Source organism: Vespa velutina, chromosome 5, assembly GCF_912470025.1.
Source record: "Vespa velutina chromosome 5, iVesVel2.1, whole genome shotgun sequence".
Taxonomy (NCBI): Eukaryota; Metazoa; Arthropoda; class Insecta; order Hymenoptera; family Vespidae; genus Vespa; species Vespa velutina.
The window spans coordinates 8,325,567-8,345,566 of record NC_062192.1 but is presented as its reverse complement, the minus strand read 5'-3'; the positions used below and the strand labels follow the sequence as shown (position 1 = coordinate 8,345,566).

General features: G+C 34.1%; 2 protein-coding genes across 3 annotated transcripts in view; both read right to left on the bottom strand.

Annotated features, from left to right (window-relative positions):
- Positions 1 to 8,504, bottom strand: part of LOC124949321 (ELKS/Rab6-interacting/CAST family member 1-like) — an 11,454-nt gene extending 2,950 nt beyond the window's left edge. Inside the window, exons 1-6 of the mRNA XM_047494200.1 lie at positions 7,343 to 8,504; positions 6,617 to 7,149; positions 6,176 to 6,336; positions 5,950 to 6,097; positions 5,487 to 5,683; positions 1 to 5,314 (exon numbers count right to left, since the gene is read on the bottom strand). The exon at positions 1 to 5,314 is cut by the window's left edge and continues 2,950 nt beyond it. Coding sequence (XP_047350156.1) covers positions 5,281 to 5,314; positions 5,487 to 5,683; positions 5,950 to 6,097; positions 6,176 to 6,336; positions 6,617 to 7,149; positions 7,343 to 8,189 — 1,920 coding nt within the window. The 5' untranslated portion in view covers positions 8,190 to 8,504 and the 3' untranslated portion in view covers positions 1 to 5,280. The remainder of the gene's footprint in view (positions 5,315 to 5,486; positions 5,684 to 5,949; positions 6,098 to 6,175; positions 6,337 to 6,616; positions 7,150 to 7,342) is intronic.
- A 518-nt stretch (positions 8,505 to 9,022) lies between these two features.
- The window catches only part of LOC124949320 (ELKS/Rab6-interacting/CAST family member 1), a 79,720-nt gene continuing 68,742 nt past the window's right edge, over positions 9,023 to 20,000 (bottom strand). Inside the window, exons 7-17 of one of the 2 annotated variants that reach the window (XM_047494198.1) lie at positions 19,582 to 19,845; positions 18,552 to 18,941; positions 16,786 to 17,088; positions 16,562 to 16,714; positions 16,283 to 16,471; positions 16,057 to 16,196; positions 13,738 to 15,982; positions 11,321 to 11,578; positions 10,626 to 10,813; positions 10,183 to 10,240; positions 9,023 to 9,210 (exon numbers count right to left, since the gene is read on the bottom strand). In XM_047494198.1, the coding sequence (XP_047350154.1) occupies positions 9,166 to 9,210; positions 10,183 to 10,240; positions 10,626 to 10,813; positions 11,321 to 11,578; positions 13,738 to 15,982; positions 16,057 to 16,196; positions 16,283 to 16,471; positions 16,562 to 16,714; positions 16,786 to 17,088; positions 18,552 to 18,941; positions 19,582 to 19,845 (4,233 nt within the window). In that variant the 3' untranslated portion in view covers positions 9,023 to 9,165. Of the gene's footprint in view, positions 9,211 to 9,811; positions 9,849 to 10,182; positions 10,241 to 10,625; positions 10,814 to 11,320; positions 11,579 to 13,737; positions 15,983 to 16,056; positions 16,197 to 16,282; positions 16,472 to 16,561; positions 16,715 to 16,785; positions 17,089 to 18,551; positions 18,942 to 19,581; positions 19,846 to 20,000 lie in introns of those variants that run through there. The other variant, XM_047494199.1, reaches the window with a different exon arrangement.

The following is a 20,000-nucleotide window of genomic DNA, read 5'->3' as shown; positions in this document are numbered from 1 at the left end:
TTATTATATTGTTTGCGATTACATATGTAATTGCGGTTAAAATTCGTGGAATGGAAAAAGCAGATAAAATTCGAAATATTGCTACGTATGTATATATGTATCTATGAATATGTATGTCGATATAATCATAAAGAGACAGAGAGAAAGAGAGAGAGAGAGAGAGAGAGAGAGAGAGAGAGAGAGAGAAAGGGAGAGAGAGAGAGAGAGAGAGAGAGAGAGAAAAAGTGACTGCTAAAATGATCTAACAATAAGTGATTTAACGAATATTTCTTATCGTGTCGTTGTGATCGTCGGTCTTGATTTGTCGAGGCAAAGTCACCATGTTAATATGTATGTACGTATATATTTATATGTATGTATATGTATGTATGCATTTCTATACACACATGTGTTTGTTTATCTCTCTGTATAATATTTGCATTGCTCGGAAGTTGAATTTACGAACGACCGTGAGGAAGACGACCGATCGTATGGCGCGAACACTGAACAACAATCGATCCTTCTTAACAATTGTATTACATTACGGTAATAATTATAATGATAATAATAATAATAATAATAATAATAATAATAATAGTAATAATAATAATATTATTAATAATATTAATAATAATATTGATAATAATAATTCATATTTTTCTTTCTTTTTGTTCAGATATATATATATATAAGTCTAATATATATATATATATATATATATATATATATATAACGTAACACGATGATATACGCTTGATATGACAGTGGCACCCTAACTGTGATAATTTTTCTCTTTTTCTCACTCGCACTCATTCACGCTATGCCTCTCTATCTCTCTTTCTCTCTTTCTCTCTCTCTCTCTCTCTCTCTCTCTCTCTCACGTTCTTGTTGCACTTATTGGTTTTCGAAGCACATACGAAAACCTATTTCGAAAGTTAACTTTGGAGAAAAATTGGGCGCATCTCTTTCGATCTCGATCGAACGATGCGATATACATAATATATTCGTAGAACAATAATATATCTTATATATATATGTATATATTTATGGTATATGTTACACTGCTAAACGCATCGATATATTTAAATCGAATTTTTAATCGAAGCTCGTTACTCGTTTTCTCCGTGCAAACGAAGGAGAATTGTCTTTTCATTTTTTTCCTCAAAATAATTAATATTACGTCGTCTCTTTCGTATATATATATACATATATATATATATATATATATATATATATATATAAGTACATTTTAATTAATATTTATTTATCAACGACGAGAAGGCCGATATTTTTATCGGAAAGAGACGTCGGTGGACGAGAATGAATCTTCGAAGAGAGGGAAAGTATAAAAACGATGGGAGGGGTCGAAGAGAAGTGAAATGATTAGAAGAAAGAAAAACAAAAAAGAAAGGAAAAAAAATAGAATAAAGGGAGCGAATCGCAAGTGAATATCGGATTTATGAAGAGCTACCTGGCTTCATATACATATTTCCCTTGTTTTATAATACCCTTAAATATATAACGATAATTTAACGATAAAATTTTACACTTTCAACATTATTTCGGTTTCTCTCTTTCTTTCTTTCTCTCTTTCTCTCTCTTTCTCTCTCTCTCTTCTTTCCTCTTTTCTCTCTTTCTCTCTCTCTCTCTGTCTCTCTCTCTCTCTCTCGTTTATTGTTAAACTTAATCCTTCATTAACGGCGGACATAACATGCTTATATGCTTATACAATTTACATTAATTAATCAGTGAGATATGTGATCAAACATACGATCATAGTATTCACTGTCTCTTTGTATTTTATTTTTTCTCTCTCTCTCCTTCTTCTTCGTTTTCTTTATATATCTATGTATTCATGTATACGAGTTTACGTTTATTATAATAATGAAGATAATAATAATAATAATAATAATAATAATAATAATAATAATAATAATAATAATAATAATAATAATAATAATAATAATAATGTTAATAATAATAATAATGATAAATATGTTATCGCAATTCGATCAACTACACCGAATCTTATTTATTTCTACGGAGTCAAAATGTATTTCACTTCTTCTCGCACATTGTTCTTTCTTTCTTCGTTTCTTCCTTTTTTCTTTTTGTTTTTCTACAACGACAACAACAACGATGACGACGACGACGATGACTATGACGACGTATTTATTTATGTTCTTTATTACTCTTTTCTTTTCTTTTTTTTTTTTTTTTTCTTTCTTTAATTCGATCGCATAAGATCGCCTGACAGTGACAATTTATTTATTCGCTCGTCGTTTTCGTTGTTCTCGTTTATATCGATCTATTAATTTTTCATTTACCGACAATTCAGATATTCTTCGTAACACTTTATGTTCATTACAATCGAAAGAATATAAACAGTTTCGCGTGGGCCCAAGGGCCGGAAATTCAAATCGTATGAACGATTTGAATTCTCGGTAAACGAACGAGAGTATAGATAAATTAATTGGTGACTTAAGTATCGTAATGTTATATCAAACAAATGAATTTTTATAATGGGATACGAGCAATATGCGAGTTCGAACATATGAATCGAAAATCTCGCGCATCTTTGGAAATACCTCGTGTGTATGTGTATGTATATATATATATTCTTTTTTGTTGTTTATATATATATATATATATATATATATATATATTTATCTATGATATAGAATCTATACACTAATAATTTATTGCGTGGGAATGGGTATTACGCAGATTTAGAACGGATATTACATATCTAAGTGGGAGTTCCGAGAGATCCTTCGCGAGTCGACTTATTATTTACAAGAACTTTTTTAGTTTTGTATATCGTTTCTTTCATTTTTTTTCTGTCATCTTTCTTTTATCTTATTGTTAGTGCCTCGGATTACGTCCTCATCGTTCCCCTAACTCGCCTATCTCTTATCTTTTCTTTTCTCATTTTACATCCTACATATTTTCACGTTATCACTGATCGTACCATCGTATCACGTTTTGTTCTCCACGATCGAGGATGATGATCTTTTTTATTTTTTTATTTAATTATTTTATTCTGTTCCGTTTTTTCTTTTTTTTTTTTTTTGTTTTCTGCATTACACTTTTTATCTATCTCATTACCAAAATTTCGTGAATTCTCAGCGAAAGTACGAGATTCGATTTGACGTTCATTCGATTCTTACACGTTGTTAATGATTATATGTGTATTCGGATCGATTAGAGAATTTTTTTTTCTTTTTTTTTATAGAGATATAACAAAGAATGATATTTAAAATTATTGAATTATAAAGCAAGAAAATTGCTTAACTTCGATGGAGAAATATCTTTTTTCTTTTTTTCATCTTTTTGATTTTTTGTTTTGTTGAAAAATTCATTTCCTTAGAGTATCATTTGAGATAATCTCATATAGAGAAATGTTCTTATGGTGTTAAAAAAATTAATACACTTTTTATTTCTTTTTTAGCACTTTGCTCTTATTATTATTATTATTATTATTATTATTATTATTATTATTATTATTATTATTATTATTATTATTGTTTTTATTATTTTTATTATTATTATTTTTCTTTTCGTTTTTTTCGTATTCTAATCGATCCACGATCATGGAGGTGCCTCGCATATTGACAGAATACACATGAACATTGGTTATTATTGTCATCTTTAAAACAAAAAAATAAATCAATAATTCAATCGTCGTACCTAATGAATTTTATCTTTTTACCTCTCTCAGTGTTTATTAAATTTTGCTTTAGAATATTGCTTATGATAAATAACCACGAGAAAATTTTGTTATTTTGTATAACTTTCTCCCTCTCTCTCTCTCTCTCTCTCTCTCTCTTATCGATTCCGTTTTATTTTTTCTATGCTCTTTTTTTCTTTTTTCTCACTCTCCCCACTCTCGGACTCCTTTATTTTTAATTATCGTTATAATACCTAGTCGTTATACAACGAAGATCTTTTTGGACCCGTGACAAGAAATTCAGAAGAGAAAAAAAATAAATAAAAAAAAGAAAATAAAATGACAACCGTGGATAACAAATGGAGAAAATGAAAAACAAAGAGCAGATATATCTTTTTAAGTTATTCTTATCAGCCATTATTCCCCACCTTTCAGTAACCTGATTAAATTTTGATCATTCAGTCGGTTCCTCGTTTTTATTGTATTTCGAGCTTTATCGATTCTTAAGAAGAGAAAAAGAGAGAGACGATGAAAAAGATAGACACTTATTTGTATCTTTTCTTTTTTCTTCTCATGATGTTAATTATAATAATGAATTTTTCATATCGCGAAAAAATGTAAAATATCTTTTCGTTTATTCTCTCTCTCTCTCTCTCTTTTTCTCTTTGTTACTATATCATTTTATTACACGTGTTGCAGAAACATTTCTCCCAAACTTTCCCAAGATTCTTATAAAAGAAAAAAAAAATAAATAAATAAAAAAAAGGTAAATGAATTTCTTTAAAACAGAAGAAAGAAAAAAAATTCGACTGGCCTGTTTTACACGAGAATGACAACGCACAATGTTCGACGATAGGCCGCCATTATAATAATTTGTAATCGGACGAACGCCACGAATGTCCTACCGAAAGGACAATATTAAAAATCGTTTACGAAACGTACTCTCCAACAAAAATATACGTGCGATTAATTTCGAAGGATTCTGTATATTGACGAATTAATTAATCCTTCTTGCGAGAGGGAAAGAATTTTTGCTGGAGAACGTTCTCACACGCGCGCGCGCGAAGAAAAAGAAAAGAAAAAATGGACGATTCGATGAGGAGATGTAAGTAGATGATGCTCGAAATAAGGCGATGATGACGATGATGACGATGATGACGATGATCATGACGAAAGATGAATATGATGACTACGACGAGAGTAGATTAGGAGTTGTTGTCTGTTGTTGATCTGTTGTAGTAGTAGTAGAAGTAGTAATAGTAGTAGTAGTAGTTGTTGTTGTTGTTGTTGTTGTTATTAATATTAATTTGTGTCTCTGGACTATTTTCTTTCATTTCGTTTGGCATATTGTTTATCTTTCACTCTCTCTCACTCTCTCTTTCTCACTCTCTCTTTTCCTCTGTCTCTCTCTCTCTCTCACACACTCTCTACAATTCTAGATATACTTTCTAGACTGCCTCTACAATTGCGTGTGGGTGCACATGACAACATCGAAGAAACGAAAGGACCAATCTTAATGGTTTTTTTTCTCTCTACACTGAAATATACCGTAGAAGTGTCTCTCCGTGTACTTATCTGGTATAATCCTGTTGTGATGTGTTTGTTTGTTGATGCTGTTTGATTATTAACTGCTACTTGCACTCTCGGTCTCTCGAATCCATTGTTCTGAAGAAAAACAATCGTAACAATTCAATATTTTCTACTTCTTTCACTTTTCTTTTTTCCTTTCTTTTCTTTCAATATTTAATAACAAGATTGTTTACTTTTATTACCCTCATATATATATATATATATATATATACCTATACATATATATAAATATCTATGTATAACTTACGCGTGGTCGCAGCTGTCACCGTTGGTAGTGGTGATCTCTGATTTACGAGAGCTCGCCTTGTCGACACAATCTTCGTTCTCGTCTGCTTCTTCCTTCTCCTCGTCCTCAGTTGTTTCGAGTATCTCAGCGAGCACTTGTATAGTCGTATCCGAATCCAATGGGCTCGTTTCCAAAGACATTTCTATGCTTCTTTCATCCTAAAATATTTCGTTCCTTGTAAATGTTATATGTGGGAGTAAAATTTTATGGCAGCATATCGTGCCCCTAAATATAGGCATCATTATACTATACATTTACGTATAAGTATGTCGTATCGTTTATCTCATAAGAATTTTATGAAAGTTTATAATATTTATATATAAAAATCGAATTTAACATATATGTGTAAACTATATAAAATTATATATATATATATATATATATATATATATATATATCTAATATATATACTTTATATATTTACTTCTCTTTTAAGCCTGTCAATTAATTTTTTTCTCTCAGCCTTTAATTTATCAGCCTGATCGGCTTGTTGAGCTGTCTTTATGCCCGAAAGTTCGAGCAATGCTAAGTGTGCGTCCTTTTCGGAAACTGCTGCTTTCAGAGCTTCTTGTCTGAAAAAAAATAATATTAATTTCAATTAACTTATGTGTGTGTGTGTATTTTAGAGCAAAACAATTAATTTAACGTACTTCATTTGATGAAGATCTTCCAACTGAATGCTTCTCTCTTCAGTCAGACGTTGAAGCATTTTTTCGGAAGTTTGAAGTTTAGAAAGCAATGGTTTGCACGTAGGACATTTCAAAGCCGAAGTCGTTTGTATAGAAACTATTCTTTGCTCGAGTTTTGCGACCTTGAACAAATATATAATAAAAATAATATATTCATTAAGAATCAAACAAATTTTAAATCATCATGATTATCAAATATGTTCGATTAATTTTAATTAAAAAAAAATCATTTACTCATCCTCAAACTTACTTTTTCTTTTTTTCAAATTGTAAAACTAGAGATTTAGCTTGTAAATAATGTTTAAGGCTAAAAAGATTGGCGTAAAAGTATCGAGAAAGGGTTAATTGATTTTCAAAAATAATTAAAAAAAGTTTTTAATTTAAAACATAAGTATAACTTACTCTTTCAAGGGCATTTTTCTTCAACTTTTCCTCACGTTGAAATCTTCTCTCACCGTCGGTGGCAATGACGACACTTTCACGAAGCGCCTCGCTAAGTTCCTCGATTCTGTTCTTTTTACTTTCAATATCTTTTTCAAACTGACGTTCTTTATCCTGCTTTCTGCTAATAACGTTCATGAGTTCTTCGATCTGTTCGAGATCGACACTCTCGTTGAAGGCTCTTTCAAGGGAATCGATTTCGTCCTCCAATTGCAAAATCCTCTCGTCCCTCACTCTTATCTCTTCCTTTAAAACTCCAATATCCTCGGCCTCGTACTCGCTTAATTCTTTTTCTAATCTGGCAATATCCTTTTGCATATCATTCATTTGATCTTTCGATTCGACGATTCGTTTCTCCAGCTCATCGATTTTTGCATTTTTTTCTGATATCAATAGTTCTAGTTCCTTCGTTCTAGCATCGTTACTGATAATTATTGGATCATTCGTTGAATCTTTCATATGATTTTTTCTACTCTCCGTGGATGTTTTCTGACCTGTCGCGACGATACGAATTATTTATTTATTATTTATTTTATTTTATTTTATTTTATTTTATTTTACTTTTAATAGTTGCGATATTATTTTAATTATTAGAATTTTTATATCGTAATAAAAAAAAAAAAAAAAAAGAAAAAAAAAGAAAAAAGAAAAGAAAAAAATCGATCTTTTCGTTTTTTACTTTTTTACCTTCAAAGTCCTTTTTGAATTTGATCAGTTCCTTTTCCAAAGTATCGACGCGACCTTGAAGTTGTTCAATCCTAGATTCCCGATCTTGAAGTTTCTGTTTGAGTATGTCAACGTTATGTTTTCTAACATAATCCTCCAAATGGGTGACCATTTCCTCGAGTTCCATGATCCTAGCACGATCTATTCCATCGACGGCATTAGTACCGTCGTTTCTACGTATCCAATCCTCTAACTCATGTATTCTACGTTCGGATACGTTTACTTGATGTCGCAAATCGTGTAACTCTTTAACGTCAGGATTTTCTTTGAGAAAATCTTCAAACTCCGCTACGGTATCCTCGAGTTCATCGATCCTCATATTTTTCCTTTCGACTATCGCCTCGAGTTCCCTGATACCCTCCGTATCTGTGTGTTCCTTTAAAAAGTTCTCCAAGGACGCCATAACTTGTTCAAGCTCCACTATTCTACGATTTTTAGCTTCGACTTCCTTCTTCCAGGACTCGTCATCGTTTTTATCCTTCATATATTCAAACTTTTCCACTTGTTTTTTATTATCAAGAAGATCCTTCATCTTAGACATCTCCTCTTCGAGTTCCATTATCCTTTTATTTTTTTCAACCAAATCCTTTTTCCAGGTAATAATGGTCTCGTCCCTATCGTCCTTCGTTCTCTTGTCGTTAAGATTTCTCTTAGTATCGTTCTTCGACAAATTTTCGTTCCATCGATCGTCCTCATTCTTACGACAAGATCTCATATCCGTTACACCTTTCATTAGTTCGTCTAGGTTGTCCTGTAAGCGTTGCGACATGGACCAAGTGCGAAGGGTGTTGCCAGTGAAAGGATGCATAGAGACGAGAAACGAAAGCGCGAGTATGATATATGTGTATATAGTGGTGGGGATGGAAAAGTGTATTCGGGTTAAATAAAAAGTAGAAGAAGTAGAAGAAGTAGAAGAAGAAGAAGAAGAAGAAGAAATGTATGGAGAGATAGCGTAGTTTTTAAAAGAATATTTTATAATAATGTTTCTTTTTTTTGTTTTTTGAAAAATTACAACAAAGAAAAGAAAATTGCGGGTAGACACCGGAGCATTCTTCTTTGTGTGTTTTGTTTTCGTTTTTGTTTTAGTTTTTGTTTTTGTTTCTGCTTTTGTTTTCTTTTGTTTTTTTTTTTATTTGTTTTGTTCGTTTATATATATATATATATATATATATATATATTTTTTTTTTTTTTATTTTCTTCCTCGTTTGTGCGTTCTCTCGTGCTTCGGCGGCCGACAAAAACGAAATTCGACTTTTTCATTAAATTTTTTTGGCCCATTTTTTTTCTCTTTCTCTCATTCGTTCGTAAAATATTTCTCATAGGTTTATCAGTTTATTAGTTTTCATCAGTCGAAGAAGAAATTCGTCTAATTATGCTCAACTTTTTATTCGTCTCTTGTTTTTCTTTCTTCCTTTCTTTCTTTTTTTTCACTATTTTGCTTAACTTTTTCGTATTTCATTCTTCCTTCTTACTTTCTTTCTCTTTTACATTTATATATCGTATATTTATGTAGGCATATATACGTACATATGTGTATATATATTATGTATATATATATATATATATATATATATCTACATGTATATTTCAACGGCAAATACGTACACGTGCAAATATCTTCTATTAATTTTCTTTCTCTCATTTATTTCGATACTCTTTGTTTTTTTTCTTTCTCTTTCCGATAGACCACATGTATGACGCATTCAGCGCGTCACGTTTTCTCTTTTTCTTTTTTCCTTTTTTTTTCCTTTTTTTTTTTTTTCGTATGCACATACGTTTGTATTTTATGCATGTTTATATGTACATAAACACAATGTCTCGATTTTCTTCTAGAAATAATAATAATAATAATGAAACGTTATTGTTTAGCCGTCGGCTCCTCCCGCACTATACTGTATTATTATTTATATTATTTATATATTTATATATATATATCCTTTATTTTTTCCATTTCTTTTTTCTTTTTTTTTTAATTATTATTGTTATCATTGTTATTATCTTTTTTCTCTATATAAGTTATTAAATATTTTAACAATGGTCGCAGCATTACGTAAAATATTTATATGTCTATATATATATATATATATAATATGTATATTCACATATATATATATATTTTTTTTTGACGTACGTATGCATGTGTAATATGTGTATCTGTTTTCCATGTCGACCGTAATTTTTTTTCGATCTTCACTTCGTTCGTTATTATTGTTGTTTTTATTATTATTATTATTATTATTATTATTATTATTATTATTATTATTTATCATTATTTATTATTACTTATTATTATTATTATTATTGTTATTATTATTATTAGTTTTTCATTACGTTTAATATTATTATAATTGTATATTATAATCTTAAAGTTTGCTTTTAATGCAAATTGTACTAAAAAGAACGGAGAAGGCGTTCCCAACGAAAATCGACCTTAGAAGAAGCTTTTTAGGAATCCAGCGGGTCCCGCCTATATATATGTTTCATGGAATTTATATTTTCATATGGTGTCATTTTTATGTACCGAACGAGATCGATCGATGATTTATGATTTACAAGATGAACGAAGAAAGAAAGTGTGATAAGCGAGAAAGCGTGAATAGGCAATGAGTACAGATGTATACGTAGAAAATCCAAAGGCAGCGTGGAAATTGGAGAATGAACAAGTCGTTATTAGAATTAGAAAGATACAATTGCTATTTTTTCTTTTCGATTAGTTCGATTAGTTCGAACTTTAATAAAGTTCGACGATAAAATATCTTCTAATCGAATAATCAGAGATAATAAAGTAAAATGTTACTGACCTCTTGTTGCTGTGCAGTTGCAGCTTGTTTCAACTTGGCTTGTGCGGCTTTGAGTGCACTGGATGGATGAATGAATGAAAGAAGAAAAAGAAGTAGAAAAAAAAGAAAAAGAAAAAATACAGATTATTTTCAATCGAATTGATTAATCGATAAAATTTTAAACAATTAACGGTCAAATGTAAAATCAATAGTTAGATTTTGAATGTGAAATTTGATGACATATTTGATCGTCTCATCGCAAATTCTCACAAGAAAAACCATGATGTAGAATGTATTGGAGTAATTGTCCTGTTTTGTTTTGTTTTTTCTTTTTTTTTTAATCAAAATCTAACTTAATCCACTTTAGTGTTCGCCTTACACCAGTTATATTTTATCACGATGAAGAAATAAAAAAAAAAAAAAAAAGAAATAACCAAAAAAAAAAGAAGAGTCATATTACTCACTCTTGTAGTTCTCTAATTTGTTTTTCCTTCGAGTTTTGTTCTTCCTGCGTCATTTGTACGAGTTGCAACAGCCTCTCGGTTTCCGCCGTGCTTCTCTCCGACGCTTCCTTCGCCTTTTCCAAATCCTTCTCAGCAGACTCCAATGCTTTTTGCATTTCCGCCAATCTCTTATCCGGTGACCCGCCGCTCTGTACGATATCATGAGAAAAAAAGGGAGAAGTTAAAAAATAAATCAATACATTTTAAGCATTGAATTAAATTTTTCCTAAAAATTTGAATACGTTAATTAAACTTATCCGCAGGGTATAAAATCCGTTACTTCATCTTATTATGAAAGATTATTGATTACATATTTAAATTATAGCAAAATTAATGTAAGCAGATGAATGTCAAAATAAAGAACGTTGTTTTTCCCATGCTGTAGAATGGTAACATCGGAAATGTTATAACAAATTATTTATTTCTTATATAAATCATGTCAAATGAATATAAATAAGTCAGGATAAAGAATAAAGTTCATTAACATCATTTAACGTTACCCTAAAGTTTTTAATTCGTTTAAAATTTTGGTTCGATTTATTATAATTACCTTTGATGGAGGATTTAAGGATAAATAGGTTAAATAGAACAATTTGATTCAAATGGGAACTACATTTGGATAAATAAAAAATCAATGACAATATAAGAACATTTACCCTTTGTAGTTGTTGTTCAAGCTGGTCCATTTTCGCTTTGCGCTTTTTCAAATCTTGGTCGAGACTTTGGAGCGTCCTCTCCTTCTCCTCTATCGTTCTAGATTTTTGATCTACGGTTTTGGCTCGTTCCTCCGTTTGTCTCCTCTGCTCCTCCAACTGACGCCTTTGCTCCTCCAGTTGTTTCTTCTCTTGGCTAGAATCGGCGCCAGCTTTCGCTGCTCCAGCTTTTAGTTTCTTGTTCGCCTCGTGAAGATCCACCTGCGGAAAATAGGAGGTCCTTTCTAGTTTGCTTATAAATTAATTTTCTACATTTATTTTCAAACCTTTAATTGCAAAATGCTTTAATGAAGATCTGTGGCTATGCCGAGTTGTTTGTTTGTCATTTCTTTCCTACCCTTTTTTTTTCTTACTTTCTGTTTTTCTATCTTTCCTTAGATCTATAACAACTTCGACTCGAGATAATCACAGTTTAAACTTTAAGAGTATATAAATATATATATATATATACATATATAAGTATATACATGTATACGTATGTAGAAAAATTATAATAAGGCGATCAAATCTTGCGTGTCAGCGCATAAATAATAACGCTCTTCGATATCTACAGCTATATTGCGATAATAATAATAATAACAATAAAAAAATAAAATAATAATTAAATAATAATAGTAATAATAATAATAATAATAATAATAATAATAATAATAATAATAATAATAAAATAATAATAATCATAATAATAGTAGTAATAATAATAATAAATAATAATAATAATTATATAAATGCATATGTATGTACAATCAAAATCTTTATACGCGTGATCACGATGCACGATCTCTTCCTATGAAATATTCATAAAATATTTAAAATAGCTATTATATTAAACCCGATGTACATAAAAATAAATACAAAAGATTTAAATAAAAAGATTGTAAATCGTGATCGTTGCGTTTCACACGCATACAATAAGTAAGAATAACAATATAGCAAATATGGTTGAGAAGGTGTGGACACGGCCATGCTAATCGTTCTAAAGCTGTGATATTGCTAAGAAGCATTTTCATAAGCTCAACGAAGAATATGGCGCAAAAAAGAAAGAAAAAGGATCATAAAATAATTAGAATTTTCTTTTTCTTTGGTTTAACGATATTATTTTACATTGGATTTCACGCGATGAAGCATTGTCCACGCCTTCCTGATAACATTCCGAACAATGATAATCGTAATAATAGTAATAATAATAACAACAACAATAATAATAATAATAATAATAATAATAAAAATAATAATAAGAATAATAATAAGAGGAATAATAATAATAATAATAATAAATAAGAACAATTGCAATTACAATCTGATAGAAAATATCGAACGTCTTCAAAATAAAAATAACATAAAATAAATACTGAGAAAAATCGAAAAATCGGTGGTGAGTTGTTCAATTTTTGCAGATTGTCTGACAATCCGCAGAATTGCAGCAAGGATAAATAATGACAATAAGAGTGATTAATTGATGATAATGATAATGATAATGATAATAATAAAAAAATAATAATAAAAATAATAATAACGATAATAGAAAATAAGAAAAATATTAATAATAACAATAATAATATATTAAAAGAACGACGATGAAGGCGATTATAAAAATGTTGCGTCGTGCTGCATGACGTAGCGTGCTGCGGCGACTCGAGAAGGTATTGTTTTTATTTTTTGTATTTTTGATTTTTGTTTTGTTTGTTTCTGTTTCTTTCTTTTTTTTTTCTTTTAACAACAAGGCGTGAAGAAAATAGTGCTCGTGATTTAGTGCAACGTGGATGCGTTTTGTTTCTATGTACATATTTTTTATTTTATTTTTTTTTTTTGCCTTCTCTATCTGATTGATCTTTTTGTTATTTTGTGTTACATATATACATATGTCCCCGAGAGAGAAAGAGAGAGAAAAAGAGAGAGAGAGAGAGAAAGAAAGAGAGAGAGAGACAAATATAAACATCCTTCGAAGAGAACTCTCGGTTTCGTTTATAAACGAGCGGCCGCTTCAGTTCCCGCCGCATCGCCATCGACGAGGATCACGATGATTGTGATGATGATGACAGAGACAAAGAGAGTGAGTGAAGAGATAGAGAGATAGAGAGAGAAAGAGAGAGAGAGAGAGAAAGACATAAAGAGTGATATATAGGTAGTGATAAAGAGATAACTTCACGTGGACTCCGTCACGTGACTCCACCGATGCGAGCGATAATAATGAACGCAGAGTCCGGGCAGAAGTGCGCAGAATGAATGAGGATTGTGCCAGTTGTAATTATCGCTGTAGTTGTGCTTTGTAGTAGTAGTAGTAGTAGTTGTAGTGATGGTGATCGTAGTGATGACAGAGGTGGTAGTGATGGTGATGATAACATGACGCTGCTGCTAACCTGATTTTTCTCGATTTCCTGGCACAGCATCTCAAGCTGCGCCTGGAACCTCTCGCGTTCGACCGCGGCCTGTTTAATGTCCTCTTGAGCGCGCTCGAGCTCCTTTCGTAACCTTGCAGCCTCCTGCCCATTTTGCGCTTGCGACGGCTGCTGTTGTTGTTGTATCTGTTGTTGCTGCTGTTGAATCGTCACTTGCATCTGCTGTATTTGTTGTTGATGGGCGTGTAATTGTCTCTCGGTCGTTTGGATATGCTTCTGTAGATCCGTCGCTTGTCTTTCGGCAGCGTCCGCACGTTGTTTCTCCGTTTCGCAAAGTTTCCTCCATTGTTCGAGTTGGGCCTCGGTGGCAGCTGTAGCAGCCCCACTTTCGACTCCCCTCGTGGCGATCTGCCTTTGAAGTTCTTGGACGCGTTTCTCCGATTGCTCCGCTCTTTGGCGTTCTTTTGTTTGTGCCTGCGTGAGCGTTTGTATCTGTTGATTTAATCGATGAACCTCCCTCATATTTGCCTCGAGAGCTTCTTTGGCGGCACGATCGGGCGTCTGCGCGTGCACTCGTTGTTGCTGTAGCTGCTGAAGACGGCGCACCTCTTCGCGCTGACGCTCGAGTTCCGCCTCGTTCGAGTTCAATTCCTGTTGGAAGTTTACTAACATCTCCTGCGATTTTTCCAGCTGTATCACCAACTGATCCCTCTCGATCTGCAACTGTTTCGCCTCGGCCTCGAGCTTTTCCTTGACCTTCTCGATTTTCTCCGAATGTTTTTCCCTGTTCTCCAAGATGGCCGCCATCTTGTCGCGTTCTCGCTGAGCAAGTTGAAGCTCGTGCTGCAGCCTTGCCATCTCCTCGGTGGCCGCTACCGGTAACTGCTGTTGTTGCTGCTGTTGTTGAATACGGCGTATCTCCTGACGGAGCGCGTCCCTCTCCTCTCTTAGCAAGGTCATCTCAGCAGCTAAACGCTCTAGTTCTTTTTTGTTCAACTCGGCTGCCTCTTGATACTTGACCGTCTGCATATGAGCCTTCTCAAGTTCCTTAGCTAATCTACCAGCCTCAAGCTCTACCTGATTTCGAGCGGTCATCGCCTTGTCCAGGCTAGCTCTCAAACGTTCCACCTCGATGCTCGCGCTCTCCGATCTCGTCTTACCCTCGGTCTGCATCAATCTCTCGAGCCTAACGATTTCAACGCGGAGCTTCTCGTTATCCGCCTCGAGCGCGTCAGCCTTAGTCTTGATCTTATCGTGCCGATCTCGTATCTTCTCGGTTTCGATTCTAGCCCTCTCAACTTCGCCGCGATTTCTCTCCTGTACCGTATTCGCCTTGTTAGTTTCTTCGCGAGCACGCTCGAGCTGAAGCTGCGTCTCGTGCAGCTTCTCCTCGAGCTCGGCGTTGCTCGACTGTTGCCTCTTCAGCTCGGACTCGCGACCCTCGAGACGCTCCCTCAGCTTCTCGACCTCCTGCTGTAGCCTACTACCCTCGCTCTGCCATTTTTCCTGCTCGTACTGGTATTTACCTCGAACGCCCTCCGCTCGCTCCAAGTCGGCGCGCAACCTCGAAGCGTCCTGCTCGGCCTTCCTCGCGCGTTCCAACTCCGCCAGTGCCTTCTCCAGACGATCGCGTAGCCTCTCGACCTCCAGCTTCGCCAATTCGTGCTCCTCCTTCTGCCGTCCCTGGCTCTCCTGATATTTACCGAATCGCGCCGCGTACCTCTCGCACTCGACGCGTGCACTCTCAACCTCAGCCTTTGATCTCTCCGCCTCGGCTTGAGCCTTCCTTACCTCGGCCTGCTGGCGGTCGTGTTTCTCGTACATCTTTTCGATCTCCAATTGCATACGAGCCAATTCCTCCTGGGTTTTCTCCGTTGCCGCTTGGGCCTTGTTTAATTGCGAATGCGCCCGATCCAATTCGAAACTTATTCGCTCGTTGTCACCTACCAACTTTTCTCGTTCATTCTGCAAACGGCGCAATTCTATTTGTGATTTCTCGTATCGTTCTCGCATCATTTCGAGATCGACCGCCAGCCTGTCCAGATCCTCCTTCGATTTTTCCTCTTGTTCCTTAGTTCGACCGAGCTGTAATGCAGCCCTGTCGTACATCTCCTGGACCCTGGCCAATTCTTCTTGAGCTTTACGTGCATCCTCTCTGCTCTTTGCCGTCAGCATCTGTTGCTTGTCGGCTTCGAGCTCCAATCGATCCTTGTCCGCCTCCATAACCTCGATTCGATTTTGTAGTCGATACACGTCGCTCTGAGCTCTGAATACCAAAAATTAGGAATTATTAGATCGGATGTTCGTCAAATCGAAAATAAAGATTTATGGATTTCCTACCTGTCGTACTTCTCCAACATTTTCTCAAATTCCTTGCTCGTGTTCTCACGCTCTTCGTGTGCTTTTGTTACGGAGTATTGGGCCTTGTCAAGTTTCTCTTTTAGAATCTTAACCTCTGTCAATGCGTCGTCCCGTTCGAGCTGTATCAAGTGAACAGAAAATGATCAAAGTTAGAGTTACGATTAATCTATAATATTTTTTTATTTCTAACTTCTACGCAACTAACGGTTAACTTCTGATGAGAATTGTGCGTCTTGTCCCATCTCTCCTTGACCAACTCGAGCTCGGATAATACGTTCTCCTTTTCACGCTGCATCTTGCCTATTTGACTCTGTTGGAACTCTATCCTCTCGTTCAACGTTTCAGTTTCTACTTGGAAGGTGTCTCTTTCCTTTTGAAGTCGTTGCATGATCATCTACGGTGCGAAAATAAAAATCTCATTCTTTCTGCTCAAACCGTCTGCTTAGTAGTATCATTTTAATTAAAAAAAAAATTAATCACTCACCTGAGCCTTCTCGTATTTGTCTTGGAGACGATCAACTTCCAACTGTATCGTCTCTCGTTCCTTTTGCATCCTGGTTGATTGACCTAATGCCTTATCCAGTTGACTTTGCAAATTTTCAAAGTCATAACTTTGCTTTTCTCTTTCCATTTGCATCTAAGAGAGAAATAATTTGTTTTTATTTCTTGTTTTCTTTTCGTTATCGTCCTTTCTAATTTATTACTTACCCTACGAACTTCGGTCTGTGACTTGTCGAGCTTTTCCTGAAGTTTGTCCACCTCGCTTTGTGTCTTATCGAGTAAATTCTGTAATTTGTCTTGTTGCAATTGTGCCTTGCCGAGCGTGGCCTGAGTACGTTCAAGTTCCTCTTGGGACTTTTCGAGTTCGGCTATAGCTTTGTCTCTCTCGGAATGAAGACGAGCAGCTGATGATTGTGCCCGATCATATTCCTCGCGAAGACTCTCTTGTTCAGTCTGTGCATTTTCTAATCTAGCTTTTAGCCTGTACACCTCGCCTTGACTCTTCTCAACCTTTTAACAAACATTTCGGAGTCACTATTAGGATGCGAAAGAGAGAGAGAGAGGGAGAGAGAGAGAGAGAGAGAGGGGGCGGGAGGAGAAAGAGAGGGAAGAGAAGTCTCATAAATATTTTATTATATTAATAAATATTTTTACGATTAAAGCGTCGGCCAACCTCTCTAAAAGATATTTTCATTCTTTCATTAATATCTTATCAAGAAAATAATCGTTAACTTGAACATTATTTCTGTACTTTAGCGAGCAGGTTCTTCTGACTTATTAAATAGCAAAAGGATTAACCTACATTTCACATGGTCTCTGCTTCCGATAATAATAGCCATATAGTTTCACGTACACTACAAAACACGTGACACAGGGTATATGAGACCGTAATTTAAGTACATACTCGTTGCTTGTTATGATCCATAATTAAAGTGACGTAGATACGTTTCTGTCTCTCTCTCTCTCTCTCTCTTTCTCTCTCTCTCTTTCTCTCTCTATCTATCTATATATTATATATTGCTTGAATCGAACCAAGATTAACCTATTCATTTCTCTATTATTGGTTGTAATCACCTCGAGCGTTCTATGATAGAAAATATTATATACGTCATCGAGTGATACAATATTACAATACAACTAAATGATAAAAATGAGATCAGTCAAAAGGAAGAAAAAAAAAAATAGAGAAGTTTTAATAAAACGTTTACTATAATTTTTCTAAAAGTTTAATAAAATGTTTAAGATCACGACGAGTCAGCTATAATCGATACTAAGTTTGTGGTAGGATCGGTAATCCGACTTGTTTAACTTTATAACTATCTCAAAGAAAATTCTATTTAAAACAATTGTATAGTCTATTTAGGTGTCTTCCTTTAGTTCCTCCATCAAGTTTGGTCAATTTCTGAACAATTTTCCAGTCGCTTAGTCGAGAAGATCGTTATCGATTTTGCTTTCCCCTAAACGTGAAGATGGGTTTCTATCGGGCAGATAGTAGCTAACGATAGCCAGGAGGAGAGAACGATGCTCTGATTAGAAATTGATTCTTCATTGGTTCCATGAGTTTCCGCGATGAACGCGAAGGCAAGGTGACGAGACAGATGGGTATATGTAAATCGATTCCAAATTAAATGCCGATTGTTCAAGAAAATTGGAGATTGATCGATTCTTTTCAAAGTTTAACCATCTAGAAGTTTGACCAACCAAATTTTGAATGTTGAGTTTTAGGCAAGGATAAATATTAAATATGAGACGTTGATAAGGAATTATGTCAATTTAATTGATGGGGCAATAATTTTTGAAAAAAAATATTTTTTTCAAGAATTCTTACGATTATTTGTAATTTCCATTAAAAATACCCCCTCTCCCTCACCCTCTCAACAAAAGAAATTAATACATTCTTACGAGAATTTTATTTATTTAATTCATTTCAAATACTTATAAAAAATGATTTGATATAATCAACGTAATCTTACCTTTTCTTGAAGGGCAGCAGCTTCAGCTCTTGCCCTCTCATTATCAGCCTGTGTAACCCTAAGTTCAGCTTGAGCTCTTCTTAAATCTGCAGCCGTTTTCTCTGCTCTCTCTTGAATTCTATCCATCTCCTGAGACGAATTCAATGTACTCCTACCGAAGCTCGACTGTGATCTCTCGATATCATGCCTGAGTCTTTCGTTCTCCAATTCCAACCTAGCAAGTCTTTGCTTTGCTGCTTCCCAATCGGCACCACTGCGACCGACCTCGGATGCCGCTTTGTCAAGTTCTGCTTTGCTCTTTCCTAATTCAGATTGTGAGCTCTCGAGTTTTGCCTCGAGCCGATCCTTCTCAGCTTGTGCCCTTTCCAATCGGGCACCAAGTTTCTCAACCTGATCATCAATCAAATTTAACAGAATGATATTAATAAAATTGATAACAAAAAAAAAGAGGGATTACGATGTTGCTCTTTCTTTTTGCTTTTTTTCTCTTTTTTTCTTAATTTTTATATATAAACTAATTTAAAAAAAAAAAAAAAAAAATATATATATATATATATATATATATATTGGTACAGTTTTGAATGAAACATGGCGAAAGAAAAGTGAAGCTTTATAGACATCTAAGGGGCTCTGGAATATACCCCTTTGGGAATAATGTACTCAAGTGAACATTTTCTGATGAATAAAACTACTTTTATCTAACTGTCTCGTGTGAAATATGAAAGAATCGTCTCCCTCCTGCCGTCACCATCCCTCCTTTCCTTCTTCAAAGAAAATTAAAATATCTTTTTTATACTATGTTTCAAAAAAAAAAAAAAAAAAGAGAAAGAAAAACAAAACAATTTTATATCGTTTCATTCGATAAAACGCAATCCCTCGGGATTTAATATTCCAAGAGAAAAATTTTATCCCTCGAACAAATGAGACCTACAATGTTGGTGAACAGTTTCAAAATTCGATTAATATTCGTGGATAAATTTTATTTGAAAAAGAAAAAAAGAATTGGTGAACAACAAAAAGTCCCACTAACCTCTGACTCGAGAGCATGTATCTTCATTTTGTATTCGGCGATCTCACGCTCGTGCAGTTCCCTCTCTTCCTGTTTCTCTTGTTCCGCACGATCCCTCTGTTCTCTAAGTTGCGCCATTTGCTTTTCCTTATCTTCTATAGCTTCTTCCAAAGTGCTAAGTGCACCCTCGCTACTGCAATGATGTGCCTGCATAGCCGTTAACCGGGCTCTCGTCATATCAACCTGGTTGTCCTTTTCCTTCAGCAGATCTTCCAGATTTTCGATCTGTAGTTATAGACATACTTTTGTCTGAACTTTTGGTTCTTTTAATAATTCCCATTATCCCTACCATCAATCCGTATCTTAATCCATTGGCAACACAAACACCACTTAACTTCAACATTCTTGTTAAAGATAATATTAATTGATTGGTATAAGAT